The following is a 13,141-nucleotide window of genomic DNA, read 5'->3' on the forward strand; positions in this document are numbered from 1 at the left end:
ACTGACCAGAGCACTCACTGACCAGAGCACCCACTGACCAGAGCACCCACTGACCAGAGCACTCACTGATGGGAGCGGCCATTTGTATTGTCTGTGTACTGTATTGTTGTTTTAAAGAAAGAAAAACAATTATTATATATATATATATATAGATATATATACAGTACCAGTCAAAAGTTTGGACGCACCTTCTCATTCATTGGTTTTTCTTCTCAACCAGCTTCACCTGGAATGCTTTTCCAACAGTCTTGAAGGAGTTTCCACATATGCTGTGCACTTGTTGGCTGCTTTTCCTTCACTCTGCGGTCCAACTCATCCCAAACCATCTCAATTGGGTTGAGGTCAGGTGATTGTGGAGGCCAGGTCATCTGATGCAGCACTCCATCACTCTCCTTCTTGGTCAAATAGCCCTTACACAGCTTTGAGGTGTGTCGGGTCATTGTGGGCACTATGGGTCACCACTATCGTCTGGGCTTGTGCCTAGCCGGTAATACACTAGTGTCCCCCAGTGACCGGTTCTTACATAAAACATCCTCCATTCAGGCTGCAAAGCCATCGCTTTCCTCCTTAACTAACATTAATGACGTGCCGCCCAACAACAAAAAAATGAAAAAATATGCATACTGTCTTAATAAAACACAATTTTACACCACCATGCTACAGTGGCTAATGCTACTTCCTGATGTTGCACCCTGCATTCAACCAGGGGTAATGCCACATTCACGTGCTAGACCAAAATAGGAAACTCTGACATTTTGGACATATTTTTTTATATATTTTTTTTTAGGTTTGTAGGCAGACTACACTCATAAGGTGTATTTCCACCACACACTGTATGAGTTAGTAAAAAACAAACATCCCAAAAAACAAAAGCTGTTTTGGTTGAAAAAATTCAGACTAATTACCAAAAACAAGAAACACTAACCAAAATTCCCTCTACTACCCTAAAAACCTGTACTCCTTCAGTTGGATTTAAATGTCTACATGTCCGACTTGCTAACTGGTTGTAGTTATATGTATAATGCGTTCCACTTTCAATGAGTTAGCAAGTCAGAAATGTTAGAGTTCCGAATAGTCGCAGAATATTGAGGTTGTGGTGGCAGCTGCAGAGAAGTATTTGGGTGTGCGAGACTTGACATCAGAAGTGTCACAGGGTGTGTTAAGGGGTGGTGTCCCATCCTTCAGGTTGTTGGACTGAGGTAGGACTAATATATTTGAATAGTGGAGTAGGGTGGTCTTATTTTTTATGTTTTTGTGAGTGTAGTGTTAGATGGTAAGGTATATATATATTTTTTTATTCAAGCAAAGTATAAGGTAGTTATACTCCAGTGTAGCAGGTGGCGGTAATGCAACATTTATTGGATGCCAACCGCTGTTAAACCTCATCGAAGAAGAAGAAAAATAGAAGGAAGTGTGTAGAAACAGACAAGCTTCGTACACGAGTTGCTACTCACATTGGAGTAAAATACTGAATTGAAATGTCCATGGCCCAGATTGTACCAGGACAGTTTGATGATGCGGATGAATCAAACAGGTGTCGACAAATATCATTTATTTGTAGCCCTTTACTGCTAGTCGTACTTATATCCTTGTTTGTTGTTGCTAGCATGCGTGGCATTAACGTTATCTAAGCTAACGTTAGCTACCAACCACTTACACCACAGGCATATAGCTAGCTATAGCTAAGTATTTAACTATTTCATTGTTTGAACAACTTATTGGATATGTAAAAAAAAGCGTGTTGAATTTGTATTTCACAACATGAGTTTTGACTAAATGATCTAGCTAGCTACTTTAACCAACTAACTGTATCACAACCTGCCGTGACTGGGAGTCCTATAGGGCGGCGCACAATTGGCCCAGCGTAGTCCGGGTTTGTCAGATGTAGGCCGTCGTTGTAAATAACAATTTGTTCTTAACTGACTTGCTTAGTTAAATAAAAAATTAAAACGCTAGTAGAGTTGTGCCCATGTCCTGTGCCTACTCACTTAGTGTTAGCTAGTATCCAAAAGCCCGGCAGATGGCGATATTGTTGTACGCAGCCAGCTTATACATTCATATCCACAGTGGACTGGTTCGTACGTAACATTCTCCATTCAGGTTACAAATTGCGTTGATTTCCTCCCTAACTCAATTTAATGGCGAGAAGGCTGAGAGAACTGGGAAAATATGTATAATTTCCCACAATCATGCGCCAGAATATCGCCATCTGCCGGTCTTTGGGCTGGCTAGCTAGTATAAAACGTTATCTATAAAACAAGGTAGCCCATGTTTCTTTACATTGCATTTAGCATGGCAAATCTAGCAGAGGTTATTCAAGGAACGTATGTTATGACTCAAGACAAACAGCACACTACATGTCATGTATTGCCCCTCCCATTGTTCATGTAGCTAGCTAAGTCAGTTATGTGCTTCCTTTCTGTCACTGTCTCAATGTACAGAGCCTGACACTAGCTATGTTTCTCTTAAATAGTGTTGCCATCACCCAACCAGCTGAGGAGATGCTTGCAGTAGAGGGCCAGGTCAGTGGAGTTAGCCTGGACACACAATATCATGATTTGTGTGAATATGATGATGAGGAGGAGGAAGAAGAGGATGATGATGATTGGGACTGGGATGAGACTGGGGACTTGACCAAACGCTACATGGCTAATAGAACAGGAATGAATCACCAGGTAAGTTCAGGACCTCAACATATTCTGGGCCATGTCCCAGGCTGATGTGGTGTTGAGTCCCAGGCAGCCCAAAACGGAACTTTATAGACTATCAGAAAATCAATCATTATTTCAGAATGTACATGTACTAGTGGAGTTTGATAATAATCTGCTCCCATAGCAGAAGCCAATATTGGGTATATGAGACGATGAAGCAAACTGATGTCATCTGTTTTTGTTTTTTCAGGCAAATAAACAAAATCTTAGTAACAAATCACAGAAACTGTCAACCCCCACTGACAAAGCTCTGAGGAAGTTTGAACACAAAATTAATTTAGGTGAGTTCAAGTAGAATATTTAGTGCTGAGCGATGAACTGACATTTTGGCAATTTTTCATTTTTTAAACAACTAATTGACGACTATTTTAATTTAACGATTATTTTAATTCAATTTCGTTCTGTATTTCTATCTGAGCTCAATGCGCACATTTCAGTTTCTCTAGAGATAAATCAAGATCCACCCTGAACTGTGCGCCGTAGTAGGGAGTTGTAGTTTCCAACAGGCCAATATTCTACATATTTTGGCGCATAAAACGTGGTAATTAACTACAATGACCATAATCCATTGCACATCTACTTGTACAGTCTGTTTCTTTTACGCCTGCTACTGAAGAGACAAGCATGCACGATTGTGAGGTCATATAGAGAGCAGCTGTTGCTTAGCGACATCTCTACCTGAAATGATGAAAGTGATTGATAGTTGGTGTTCAGCATGCCTTATTTACTACAAAATAGTGATTTTTGTCAGACAGCATAGGCAGTAGCTCTATAGAGATGACTTGGAGTGAAATAATAAAAGTAATCAAATAATATACACAACAACTGAAATATTTTATTAAAGTAATGTGGATAAATTATGGTTAATACCATCATGGGACTTTTATTAGTTGTTTTATTCTGTGTTATAGCATTCAACCCAAATAATCGCAAACCGTGGTATTTTTTTGATAATCCAACCAGAAACCGAACAGTCCTCAAAGCACCAATCGCTCAGCACTAAGTATTTTAGCTGGGTAGATGGATAATACAATGTGAGAATTAACTGTATAGAGCTCTGAATGTGTTATTTTGTTTTACTGTAGATAAGCTCAACTATGCTGACTCTGTGATCAACAAAGTGACCGTGATGCAGAAACAACAAAATGCTGACACGTACGTAACCTGTCACTGAACATGACATTCATCATGACATTGCACTGCTTGGAATAAAGAGTACTTTTATTTCTGTTATAGTATAAAGAATAATTTTGTTGGCTGTTTGTGGTTCCTTCCGCTAGGTTTCGAGTGAAAGACAAATCTGATCGGGCTACAGTTGAGCAGGTGTGCTTTTAAAAATAGTTTTATTCCCGTTGGAGTTTTATAGTGTGTGTGTTTATATATATTACACATACATACATACATACATAAATACATGCATACAGTGTTTTTGGGAAGTATTCAGACCCCTTGACTTTTCCTACATTTTGTTACATTACAGTCTTATTCAAAAATGTATAAAATCATTTTCACCCTCATCAATCTACACAAAATACCCCATAATGACAAAGTGAAAACACATTTGTAATTTTTTTTTCAAGAAGGCTTAAGATTGTATTTGCTGCCAAAGGTGCTTCAACAAAGTACTGAGTGAAAGGGTCTGAATAATTATGTAAATGTGATATTTCAGTTTTTTTTTTTTTTTTGTAAATTAGTCAACATTTCTTAACCTGTTTTTGGTTTGTCATTATGGGGTATTGTCTGTAGATTGATTAGAAAAATATCCCAATTGAATCAATAGTACTAAATCAGAGATGAAAATGACATTTTATTTTATGTGGTGATGACATTCTGTTTGGATTTCATACCTGATTTCATTGTAAGCATAAGCCTGAGAAACAGAAAATCAACAGTGAATTGATTTCCTTGTATTGTTTGTTTGAAAGGTGTTGGACCCGCGGACGCGTATGATTCTGTTTAAGATGCTCAGCAGGGGTGTCATTTCAGAGATCAATGGCTGTATCAGCACAGGCAAAGAGGCAAGTTGATCGCACAACGTCATGAGGCAAACGTATCCACCACTGTGGAACACTCGGGCCTCCCCGAGTAGCGCAGCGGTCTAAGGCACTGCATCTCATTGCCAGAGGCATCACTACAGACCCTGGTTCGATCCCGGGCTGTATTACAATCCGGCCGTGATCAGGAGTCCCCATAGGGCGGCGCACAATTGGCCCAGCGTCGTCAGGGTTTGGCCGGGTTAGGCCGTCATTGTAAATAATAATTTGTTCTTAACTGACTTTTCTAGTTATATTTATAAAAATAAATAAAAAATGTGGGCAACTTATCGTCCTACGAATGGCATATTCAGTTTCATTATTTCAAAGTGCTTTTTACCAACAGGCAAATGTTTACCACGCAACCACTGCCAATGGTGAGAGCAGAGCCATCAAGATCTACAAGACCTCCATCTTACTGTTCAAGGACCGTGACAAATATGTTAGTGGAGAATTCAGGTGAACAGCATTTCCTGGCTTGTCTAAGATGGTGTTATAAAACCAAGACCTAAAAGTAACCAACTATTTCAGAAGGGGTCAATGTGGAACTAACTATTTGGTGAGGTCTGTTGTGTACCGTAGGAATGGGCATTTGAAAGATTCCGTGTTGGATTTACTCGCATTGAAAAATATTTGAGTACTCACATGTTAGCGTTTTTTAAATGTGAAATAGGGCTGAAAGTAAAACTTTTTTTTTACTGCACTTTACCTACTCTACAAACAAACGCATATTAGTTGATTTTGTCAGTGCTTAGAAATGTAACCTGCTAAATAATTGCAATTTTATATTGAGTACCTGTATGGGATTATTAATCCAATATAAACTAATCGAGTACTCACCCCCATCCCTAGCGTACAGTAGACTTGGATTGCATCAGCCATGTTTAAAGCTGATGAAGTCTGTCGTCTGCCCTCCAGGTTCCGCCATGGCTACTGTAAAGGAAACCCCAGGAAGATGGTGCGAACCTGGGCCGAGAAGGAGATGAGAAACCTCATCAGGTGAGCAGCCCCAAGATGAGCCATGGGAAAAGTAACCTTGGTTACGCTTTATTTTACGCCCGGTTTAAGGTGGTATTTACCCTCTTTACACTCATACCCGTATACTGGTTGAAAATTGCAGATTTGGGCACTAATAAGAGCCTAAATTGGAACGCGGTGGCTGTACAGTAACATGCTGTACATGACGTCAGAGCTCAGACTGCGCTTCACAGCTCTGTGTGGGTTTTGACTGACAGACAATCTGAACTTGAGCACTGCATGCGACAAGAAGTTGCGTCCGTCCCTCCCGCTATAATTGGGCTTTTGCTAAATGTTTTGTCTGAGTGAGGGAAATGCTGTAAATTAAGAGAACTTTATGTATTTTTAAAGATTAATTTTTTATGCATATGGACATTCTGTCATCTTTTATTTCAGCTCATGAAACATGGGATCAACACTTATTTTGCTTTCATATTGTTGTTCAATATTCTTAGGAAATATGCACACTTTGGAGAGGTCTGTGTGTGTGTATCCACTTTGAGACACCAGTTAGTCCTCTGTCTCAAACCCTTGTCATTCTCTTGTCTTATGTTGCACCTACAACACATTGTCCACGAATTTTCTCATCGTGTTACTGAAGGTATCCAGAGGATTTTCAGATTTCGCTATCAACAAAATGCAGCGAAAAGTACAGTAAATGTAAAATGCGCATAAAATCAAGTGTAATGTTTGAATTCAGTCTTGTCAGGTGAACTGTCGTCCTCACATTTGGTCTAATCATTTTCCCATAATCTCCAGACTGTTTCAATTGCTACCATGCTTATGCATGTACTTTTTATGTTCCTTAATGTAAGAAACATTTTAATTTAGTGTAAATGGTTAAGAACCTATACTAGATACCTTCTGGAACATCAAATAATTCAACAACTACCTGGCACCATTGGGTAACCACCTGGCACCATTGGGCAACTACCTGGCACCAAATGGTACAAGCCTACGCTTGTGTCAATGAATAACCTTTGACCCTAAATTAACAAGTTTTAATTCGTTTTGAAAACTGACTGGAAAAGGGGAGGGACTACTTGGACTTGTCCAATAAGAGTGAGGGAAATGCTGTAAATTAAGAGAACTTTATGTTCCCGTGTGGCTCAGTTGGTAGAGCATGGCGCTTGCAACGCCAGGGTTGTGGGTTCATTCCCCACGGGGGGACCAGGATGAATATGTATGAACTTTCCAATTTGTAAGTCGCTCTGGATAAGAGCGTCTGCTAAATGACTTAAATGTAAATGTTAAATGTAAGAAACGCCGGTTTTCCGTTTCACTTGCAACACTCTGCGGTGTACCCGAAAGAATTTACGACCCTGTGTTTTTGCTTGTCTCTCCCTACTGCCTGTCTCCAGGTTGCAGACGGCAGGCATCCCGAGTCCGGAGCCAATCATGCTGCGTAGCCACGTGCTCCTTATGAGTTTCATCGGCAAGGATGACATGTGAGTATGATCAGGCTTCGTTTCTGTTTTAACATGTCAATATTATATACCGGTTTGTTTGGTTTGTATGTCTGGCTTAAAGGTTGTTTCCTAGTTCTATGTGTAAGTTCTGGTTTTATCTAGCCTGTATGTATGTGTGTAGTGAAGTTGTGGTCCAAATGAATTCTCTCAAGAAGGACAATAAACAATTAACTTATTCAACTGTAGTCATTGCTAATGTGATGAATTGAGAGCAAATAGGTTCAATACAGGGTTTGTTCTGGAACTTCTGGTAACTACTGTTAAGGCTATGTTTTTCTATACTTTGACTATGTCAATGTTGAACATTGTTGTTTTTGCTGCTGTGTTATAGCAGTGTGTGTGTGGTGTTTGAGATACATTCTACGCAGGTCTGCACACAAATCTACGTTCACTATAGCAAATTGATGAACGTGGATGCTTCTCCGGGCTTTTAAAGATCTGTTTTAATCTGTATCTCTGGTCCCAGACCTGCTCCTCTGTTGAAGAACGCTTCCCTGTCCGAGTCCAAAGCGCGTGAGCTGTACCTCCAGGTGATACACAACATGAGGGTTATGTACCAGGAGGCCCGGCTGGTCCATTCAGACCTCAGTGAGTTCAACATGCTGTAAGTTCCCTCCTGTTATCTGACGTGTGTGTGAACTAAGCTTATTAGTTATATTCATAAGGCGTTTCTTCTTCGTTATATATTCATAGAGAATCAATGGTGTTGTATCATACATTGAAATTACCATTTGAATTGAACAACAGGAAATATTACTGATTGTGCCTTTAAGTAAAAACCCTTCCATTGGTGCAATTATGGAAGTTCCGATCGCTGCAAGTGTAATTTTGTCAGATACTGGGGTTGACTAAATTCATACATTCAATTGTATTAATTTTAATATATATCTTTTATTATTTATTTTTTTAAATTATTGCTTATCTTTCAAGGTACAACGACGGTGACGCCTACATCATCGACGTGTCCCAGTCTGTGGAGCACGACCACCCCCACGCTCTGGAGTTCCTGCGCAAAGACTGTACCAATGTCAATGGTACGTGTGGTCCAGGCCCGTATTCACATAGACGCCAGAGAAAGAGTTCTGATACCAGATCAGTTTAGCCTTTTACCATCATAATACATATGGCTAGGGGGAGATCCTAGATCAGTGCTCGGTGACGTTGTCAACCAACCACAGCCTTAATGCTTGTGGGTAATAGAATATTGCATTTCCAAAGCGCAGATTCTTTATTATTTGACAAAGCGTTCTTTAGCCATAACGTTCTAATATTCTAAAAGGTTTTCGCAAACAAAACATGTATGAAAGTTCTGTTTTGTTTAATATCGTCAAATGGTGCTACATTTGATCTGAGATTGCCGTCACTCCAACCTGACATGCACGTAGTATGTGAAACGTAGAGGTTAATGTAGACAGAGGTTATAAGACAAGAGGCAGTGCATATACTAGGGAGTGTCCAGTGCCTATGGTTTCTGTTGAAGTATGAGGGTATGAGTTTGAATGAAAGGCTCCATGAGATTTGGTCCTGTGTCCCTCAAGACTTTTTCCTGAAGCGAGGTGTAGCGGCGATGACGTTGCGCGAGCTCTTTGAGTTTGTCACCGATCCCTCCATCACCAGCAGCAACATCAACCTCTACTTGGAAAAGGTAGGGGGGGGGGCATGTTTCATTTGATGTGAAGTTTGCTTATCTACACGATTGAATCATAACCGTATGCCGGTTTTTTGTATTTGTCAAAAGTCAAAAGTTGCACTGTGGGCGCTCAGTGCGTTTCTGGGCACGCTCAGTACTCAGCGAGCGTGGCCATTTGATATGCCTGTGTTCATAATGGCTCTCTTCTCATTGTAGGCGATGGACATTGCTTCCGAGAGGACGGCAGAGGAGAGGTCCAATCAGGATAGTGTGAATGAGGAGGTAAAGGCTGATTTAAAAAAATATATATCTATTTTTTTTTTAAAGATCTGATAACCATGAAGGTGAAATGTTTTTTGGGCTCCTCCACGATATTCTAACGTTCTCTGTTTTGGTTTATTGTTGAACTGTGACAGGTGTTTAAGAACGCGTACATCCCACGCACGCTTACAGAAGTGAGCCACTACGAACGTGACGTGGATGCCATGACAAACATGAAAGACGACGAGTCCTCACGCAACATGCAGAATGACAACGTGAGTTGACTAAAACCCTGGTCTAACCGCTCAAACACACCATTCTGATACCAAAGTAGTCAACAACCCCCTAACTCATGGTTCACTTAAACGTATGCACAATTACAGGTTTCTCTACTTCCTGATATTTATTGTTACTTTTTTCAGTAGCAATGTGACTGATCCAACCCCTACACTGTGTGATTTATTAATCTGTCTCTTCCGTGTTGATGGCTGTGATATAGATCCTCTACCAGACAGTGACGGGCCTGAAGAAGGATCTGTCTGGAGTTCAGACAGTAAGTCATACTCCATGCCACCATTTTCCCTTGTGAATTGGCAGTAAAGATTACATGTCCATTAAACAGAGGTTGATCTTTTTTTAGAGGTATGGCTTTCTGTGGTGACTGTCAACTGAAATAAACAGATTTTAATAATGGCTTCTATTGAGAATAAAGTAATGTGTGGTTGTGAATATTTTTACCATGACCCTGCATGAGTTGAGGAATGGGTAAGTATGATTGTTTATTGACTGTTGTAAATGTTTAATTGTTGACTGTTATTTTCGTCCCTCCATTTGTAGGTACCTGCCCTGCTGCAGGACTGTGATGTGGAGGAGAGCTCAAGTTCAGAGGATGAAGATGAAGATGAGGATGAAGATGAGGATGGTGGCAAAAAGGAGTCTGTGGGAGAGGAGTCTCAGATTGACAAGAAGGTATGTTTCTATTAAGGCTGTGAAGGTGAATTTGTCAAGTAATCTTGCAATATTTTACTGCGATCAGCAAATAAAAAATCTTATTGCATTGGAGGTATGAATAAAAAATAAATAAGGAAATTACAAAATTGACCACCAGAGGGAGTGAGCACCTTGTGGTTATTGTAACCCTGCAGCTGTGCCCACTACTTTTAGGTTATTACATGGCCTATACAAAACTACATCTGGAGCATGTTCTGCAAATATCCCAAACTATTTGGATTTCTTTCAGTCTGAATTTAAGTCACCTAAAATTACATCAATGTTTTAATCTAACATTCTATACCCAACCCGGTTTGTTTTAATCTAACATTCTATACCCAAACCTGTTTCTGCGTTTCTTAGGAGATGAAGAAACTGGCCAAGGAGGCCCAGAGGGAAAAGAGAAAAAACAAAACACCGAAACACGTGAAGAAGAGAAAGGAGAGGGTTTCAAAGATGAAGAAAGGCAAATGAGTAGACTCAGGAATACGCCAGACCTAAACATGAACTTTTATCCCAGTGACTTTATGAACTGATGTAAACCTCCATGCTCAACACACACAGGCCTTCAGTAACACTGTAGTGAAACTGGTGAACAGAAGTGCAGTATTAGGCCACACTAACAGACAGTGAAAAAATATGACATGTTTATTATATAAGAAGTATGTGGGGAAAAATATTGTTGACCATGTCAGGTGTCATGCACAATGCTTTTAGTGTTTTATGATAATCGCTATAGAAAAGCAGTTCAATTAAATGTAAAAAATAATTATAAATACATAAGTCTAAATGAAGTTGTACTTTACCTTGAAACATTTTACTAAAGAGGTTTCAAGGCTCTTCTATGTACAGTTACTGCAACAGCTTGCAGGGCTGTACTAAAGCTAGTCATTACGAAACCAAAATAACCACATGAAAATTGTGGCTTGCAACCAGCCAGTCCTCACATTTTATAGGGATGGAAATAATTAAATATTATTTACCTCATGTTTGTAGTGTACATTTTTATTTAACATTAAGTACTTAATTTCACTTTACTAATTTTATTGTGCCCATAGGGAAAGTGTATTTCTTCTGGAAACCAATTGCCTGCATTTGAATCCAATCCAAGACGTTATTTTATTTCACCTTTATTTAACCAGGTAGGCCAGTTGAGAACAAGTTCTCATTTACAACTGCGACCTGGCCAAGATAAAGCAAAGCAGTGCGACACAAACAACATAGTTACACGTGGAATAAACAAACATAGTGTGCAAATGAGGTAAGATAAGGGAGGTAAAGCAATAAATAAGCCATAGTGGCAAAATAATTACAATTTAGCAATTAAACACTGGAGTGATAGATGTGCAAGTAGAGATACTGGGGTGCAAAGGAGCAAGATAAATAACAGTATGGGGATGTGGTATTTGGATGGGCTATTTACAGATGCAGTGATCAGTAAGCTGCTCTGACAGCTGGTGCTTAAAGTTGGTGAGGGAGATATGAGTCTCCACCTTCAGTGATTTTTGCAATTTGTTCCAGTCATTGGCAGCAGAGAACTGGAAGGAAAGGCGGCCAAAAGAGGAATTGGCTTTGGGTATGACCAGTGAAACATACCTGCTGGAGGCGTGGGTGTTGCTATGGTGACCAGTGAGCTGAGATAAGGCAGGGTTTTACCTAGCAAAGACTTATAGATAACCTGTAGCCAGTGGGTTTGGCAACGAATACGAAGCAAGGGCCAGCCAACGAGAGCATACAGGTCGCAGTGGTGGGTAGTATATGGGGCTTTGGTGACAAAACGGATGGCACTGTGATAGACTGCATCCAATTTGCTGAGTAGAGTGTTGGAGGCTATTTTGTAAAAGACATCGCCGAAGTCAAGGATCGGTAGGATAGTCAGTTTTACGAGGGTATGTTTGGCAGCATGAGTGAAGGATGCTTTGTTGCGAAATAGGAAGCCGATTCCAGATTTAATTTTGGATTGGAGATGCTTAATGTGAGTTTGGAAAGAGAGTTTACAGTCTAACCAGACACCTAGGTATTTGTAGATGTCCACATATTCTAAGTCAGAACCATCCAGAGTAGTGATGCTGAACGGGCAGGCAGGTGCTGGTAGCATGCATTTAGTTTTACTTGCATTTAAGAGCAGTTGGAGGCCACGGAAGGAGAGTTATATGGCATTGAAGCTCGTCTGAAGGTTAGTTAACATTGTCCAAAGAAGGGCCAGAAGTATACAGAATGGTGTCGCCTGCGTAGAGGTGGATCAGAGAATCACCAGCAGCAAGAGTGACATCATTGATGTATACAGAGAAAAGAGTCAGCCCGAAAACTGAACCCTGTGGCACCCCCATAGAGACTGCCAGAGGTCCGGACAACAGGCCCTCCGATTTGACACACTGAACTCTGTCTGAGAAGTAGTTGGTGAACCAGGCGAGGAAGTCATTTGAGAAACCAAGGCTGTTGAGTCTGCCGATAAGAATGTGGTGAGTACACAGACGAAAGCCTTGGCCAGGTCTATGAATACAGCTGCACAGTATTGTCTCTTATCGATGGAGGTTATGATGTCGTTTAGGACCTTGAGCGTGGCTGAGGTGCACCCATGACCAGCTCGGGAACCAGATTGCATAGCGGAGAAGGTACGGTGGGATTTGAAATGATCGGTGATCTGTTTGTTAACTTGGCTTTTGAAGACCTTAGAAAGGCAGGATAGGATAGATATAGGTCTGTAGCAGTTTGGGTCTAGAGTGTCTCCCCCTTTGAAGAGGGGGATGACCGCGGCAGCTTTCCAATCTTTGGGGATCTCAGACGATACGAGAGGTTGAACAGGCTAGAGCTCCTTCGGGATCGGTGTCCCTTCCACGGGGTGGTTGAGCTAACGTAGGCTAATGCGATTTGCAAGTAACAAGAACATTTCCCAGGACATAGACATACTGATATTGGCAGAAAGCTTAAATTCTTGTTAATCTAACTGCACTGTCCAATTTACAGTAGCTATTAGTGAAAGAATACCATGCTATTGTTTGAGGAGAGTGCACAGTTTTGAACAAAGTT

The 13,141-nt window shown here is 40.5% G+C and overlaps 1 protein-coding gene across 1 annotated transcript; it reads left to right on the top strand.

Annotated features, from left to right (window-relative positions):
• Positions 1 to 1,392: 1,392 nt before the first annotated feature.
• On the top strand, positions 1,393 to 11,098 carry riok1 (RIO kinase 1 (yeast)). Its single transcript, XM_071377066.1, has 17 exons — positions 1,393 to 1,534; positions 2,474 to 2,675; positions 2,902 to 2,992; positions 3,797 to 3,866; positions 3,992 to 4,034; positions 4,637 to 4,729; positions 5,091 to 5,203; positions 5,663 to 5,743; positions 7,123 to 7,209; positions 7,697 to 7,834; positions 8,161 to 8,264; positions 8,769 to 8,875; positions 9,077 to 9,142; positions 9,277 to 9,396; positions 9,621 to 9,674; positions 9,959 to 10,090; positions 10,475 to 11,098. The coding sequence occupies exons 1-17, from the start codon at positions 1,479 to 1,481 to the stop codon at positions 10,583 to 10,585; spliced, it is 1,668 nt and encodes a 555-aa protein (XP_071233167.1). The 5' UTR covers positions 1,393 to 1,478; the 3' UTR covers positions 10,586 to 11,098.
• The last annotated feature ends 2,043 nt before the right edge of the window (positions 11,099 to 13,141 follow it).

Source organism: Salvelinus alpinus, chromosome 30 (genome assembly GCF_045679555.1).
Source record: "Salvelinus alpinus chromosome 30, SLU_Salpinus.1, whole genome shotgun sequence".
Taxonomy (NCBI): domain Eukaryota; kingdom Metazoa; phylum Chordata; class Actinopteri; order Salmoniformes; family Salmonidae; genus Salvelinus; species Salvelinus alpinus.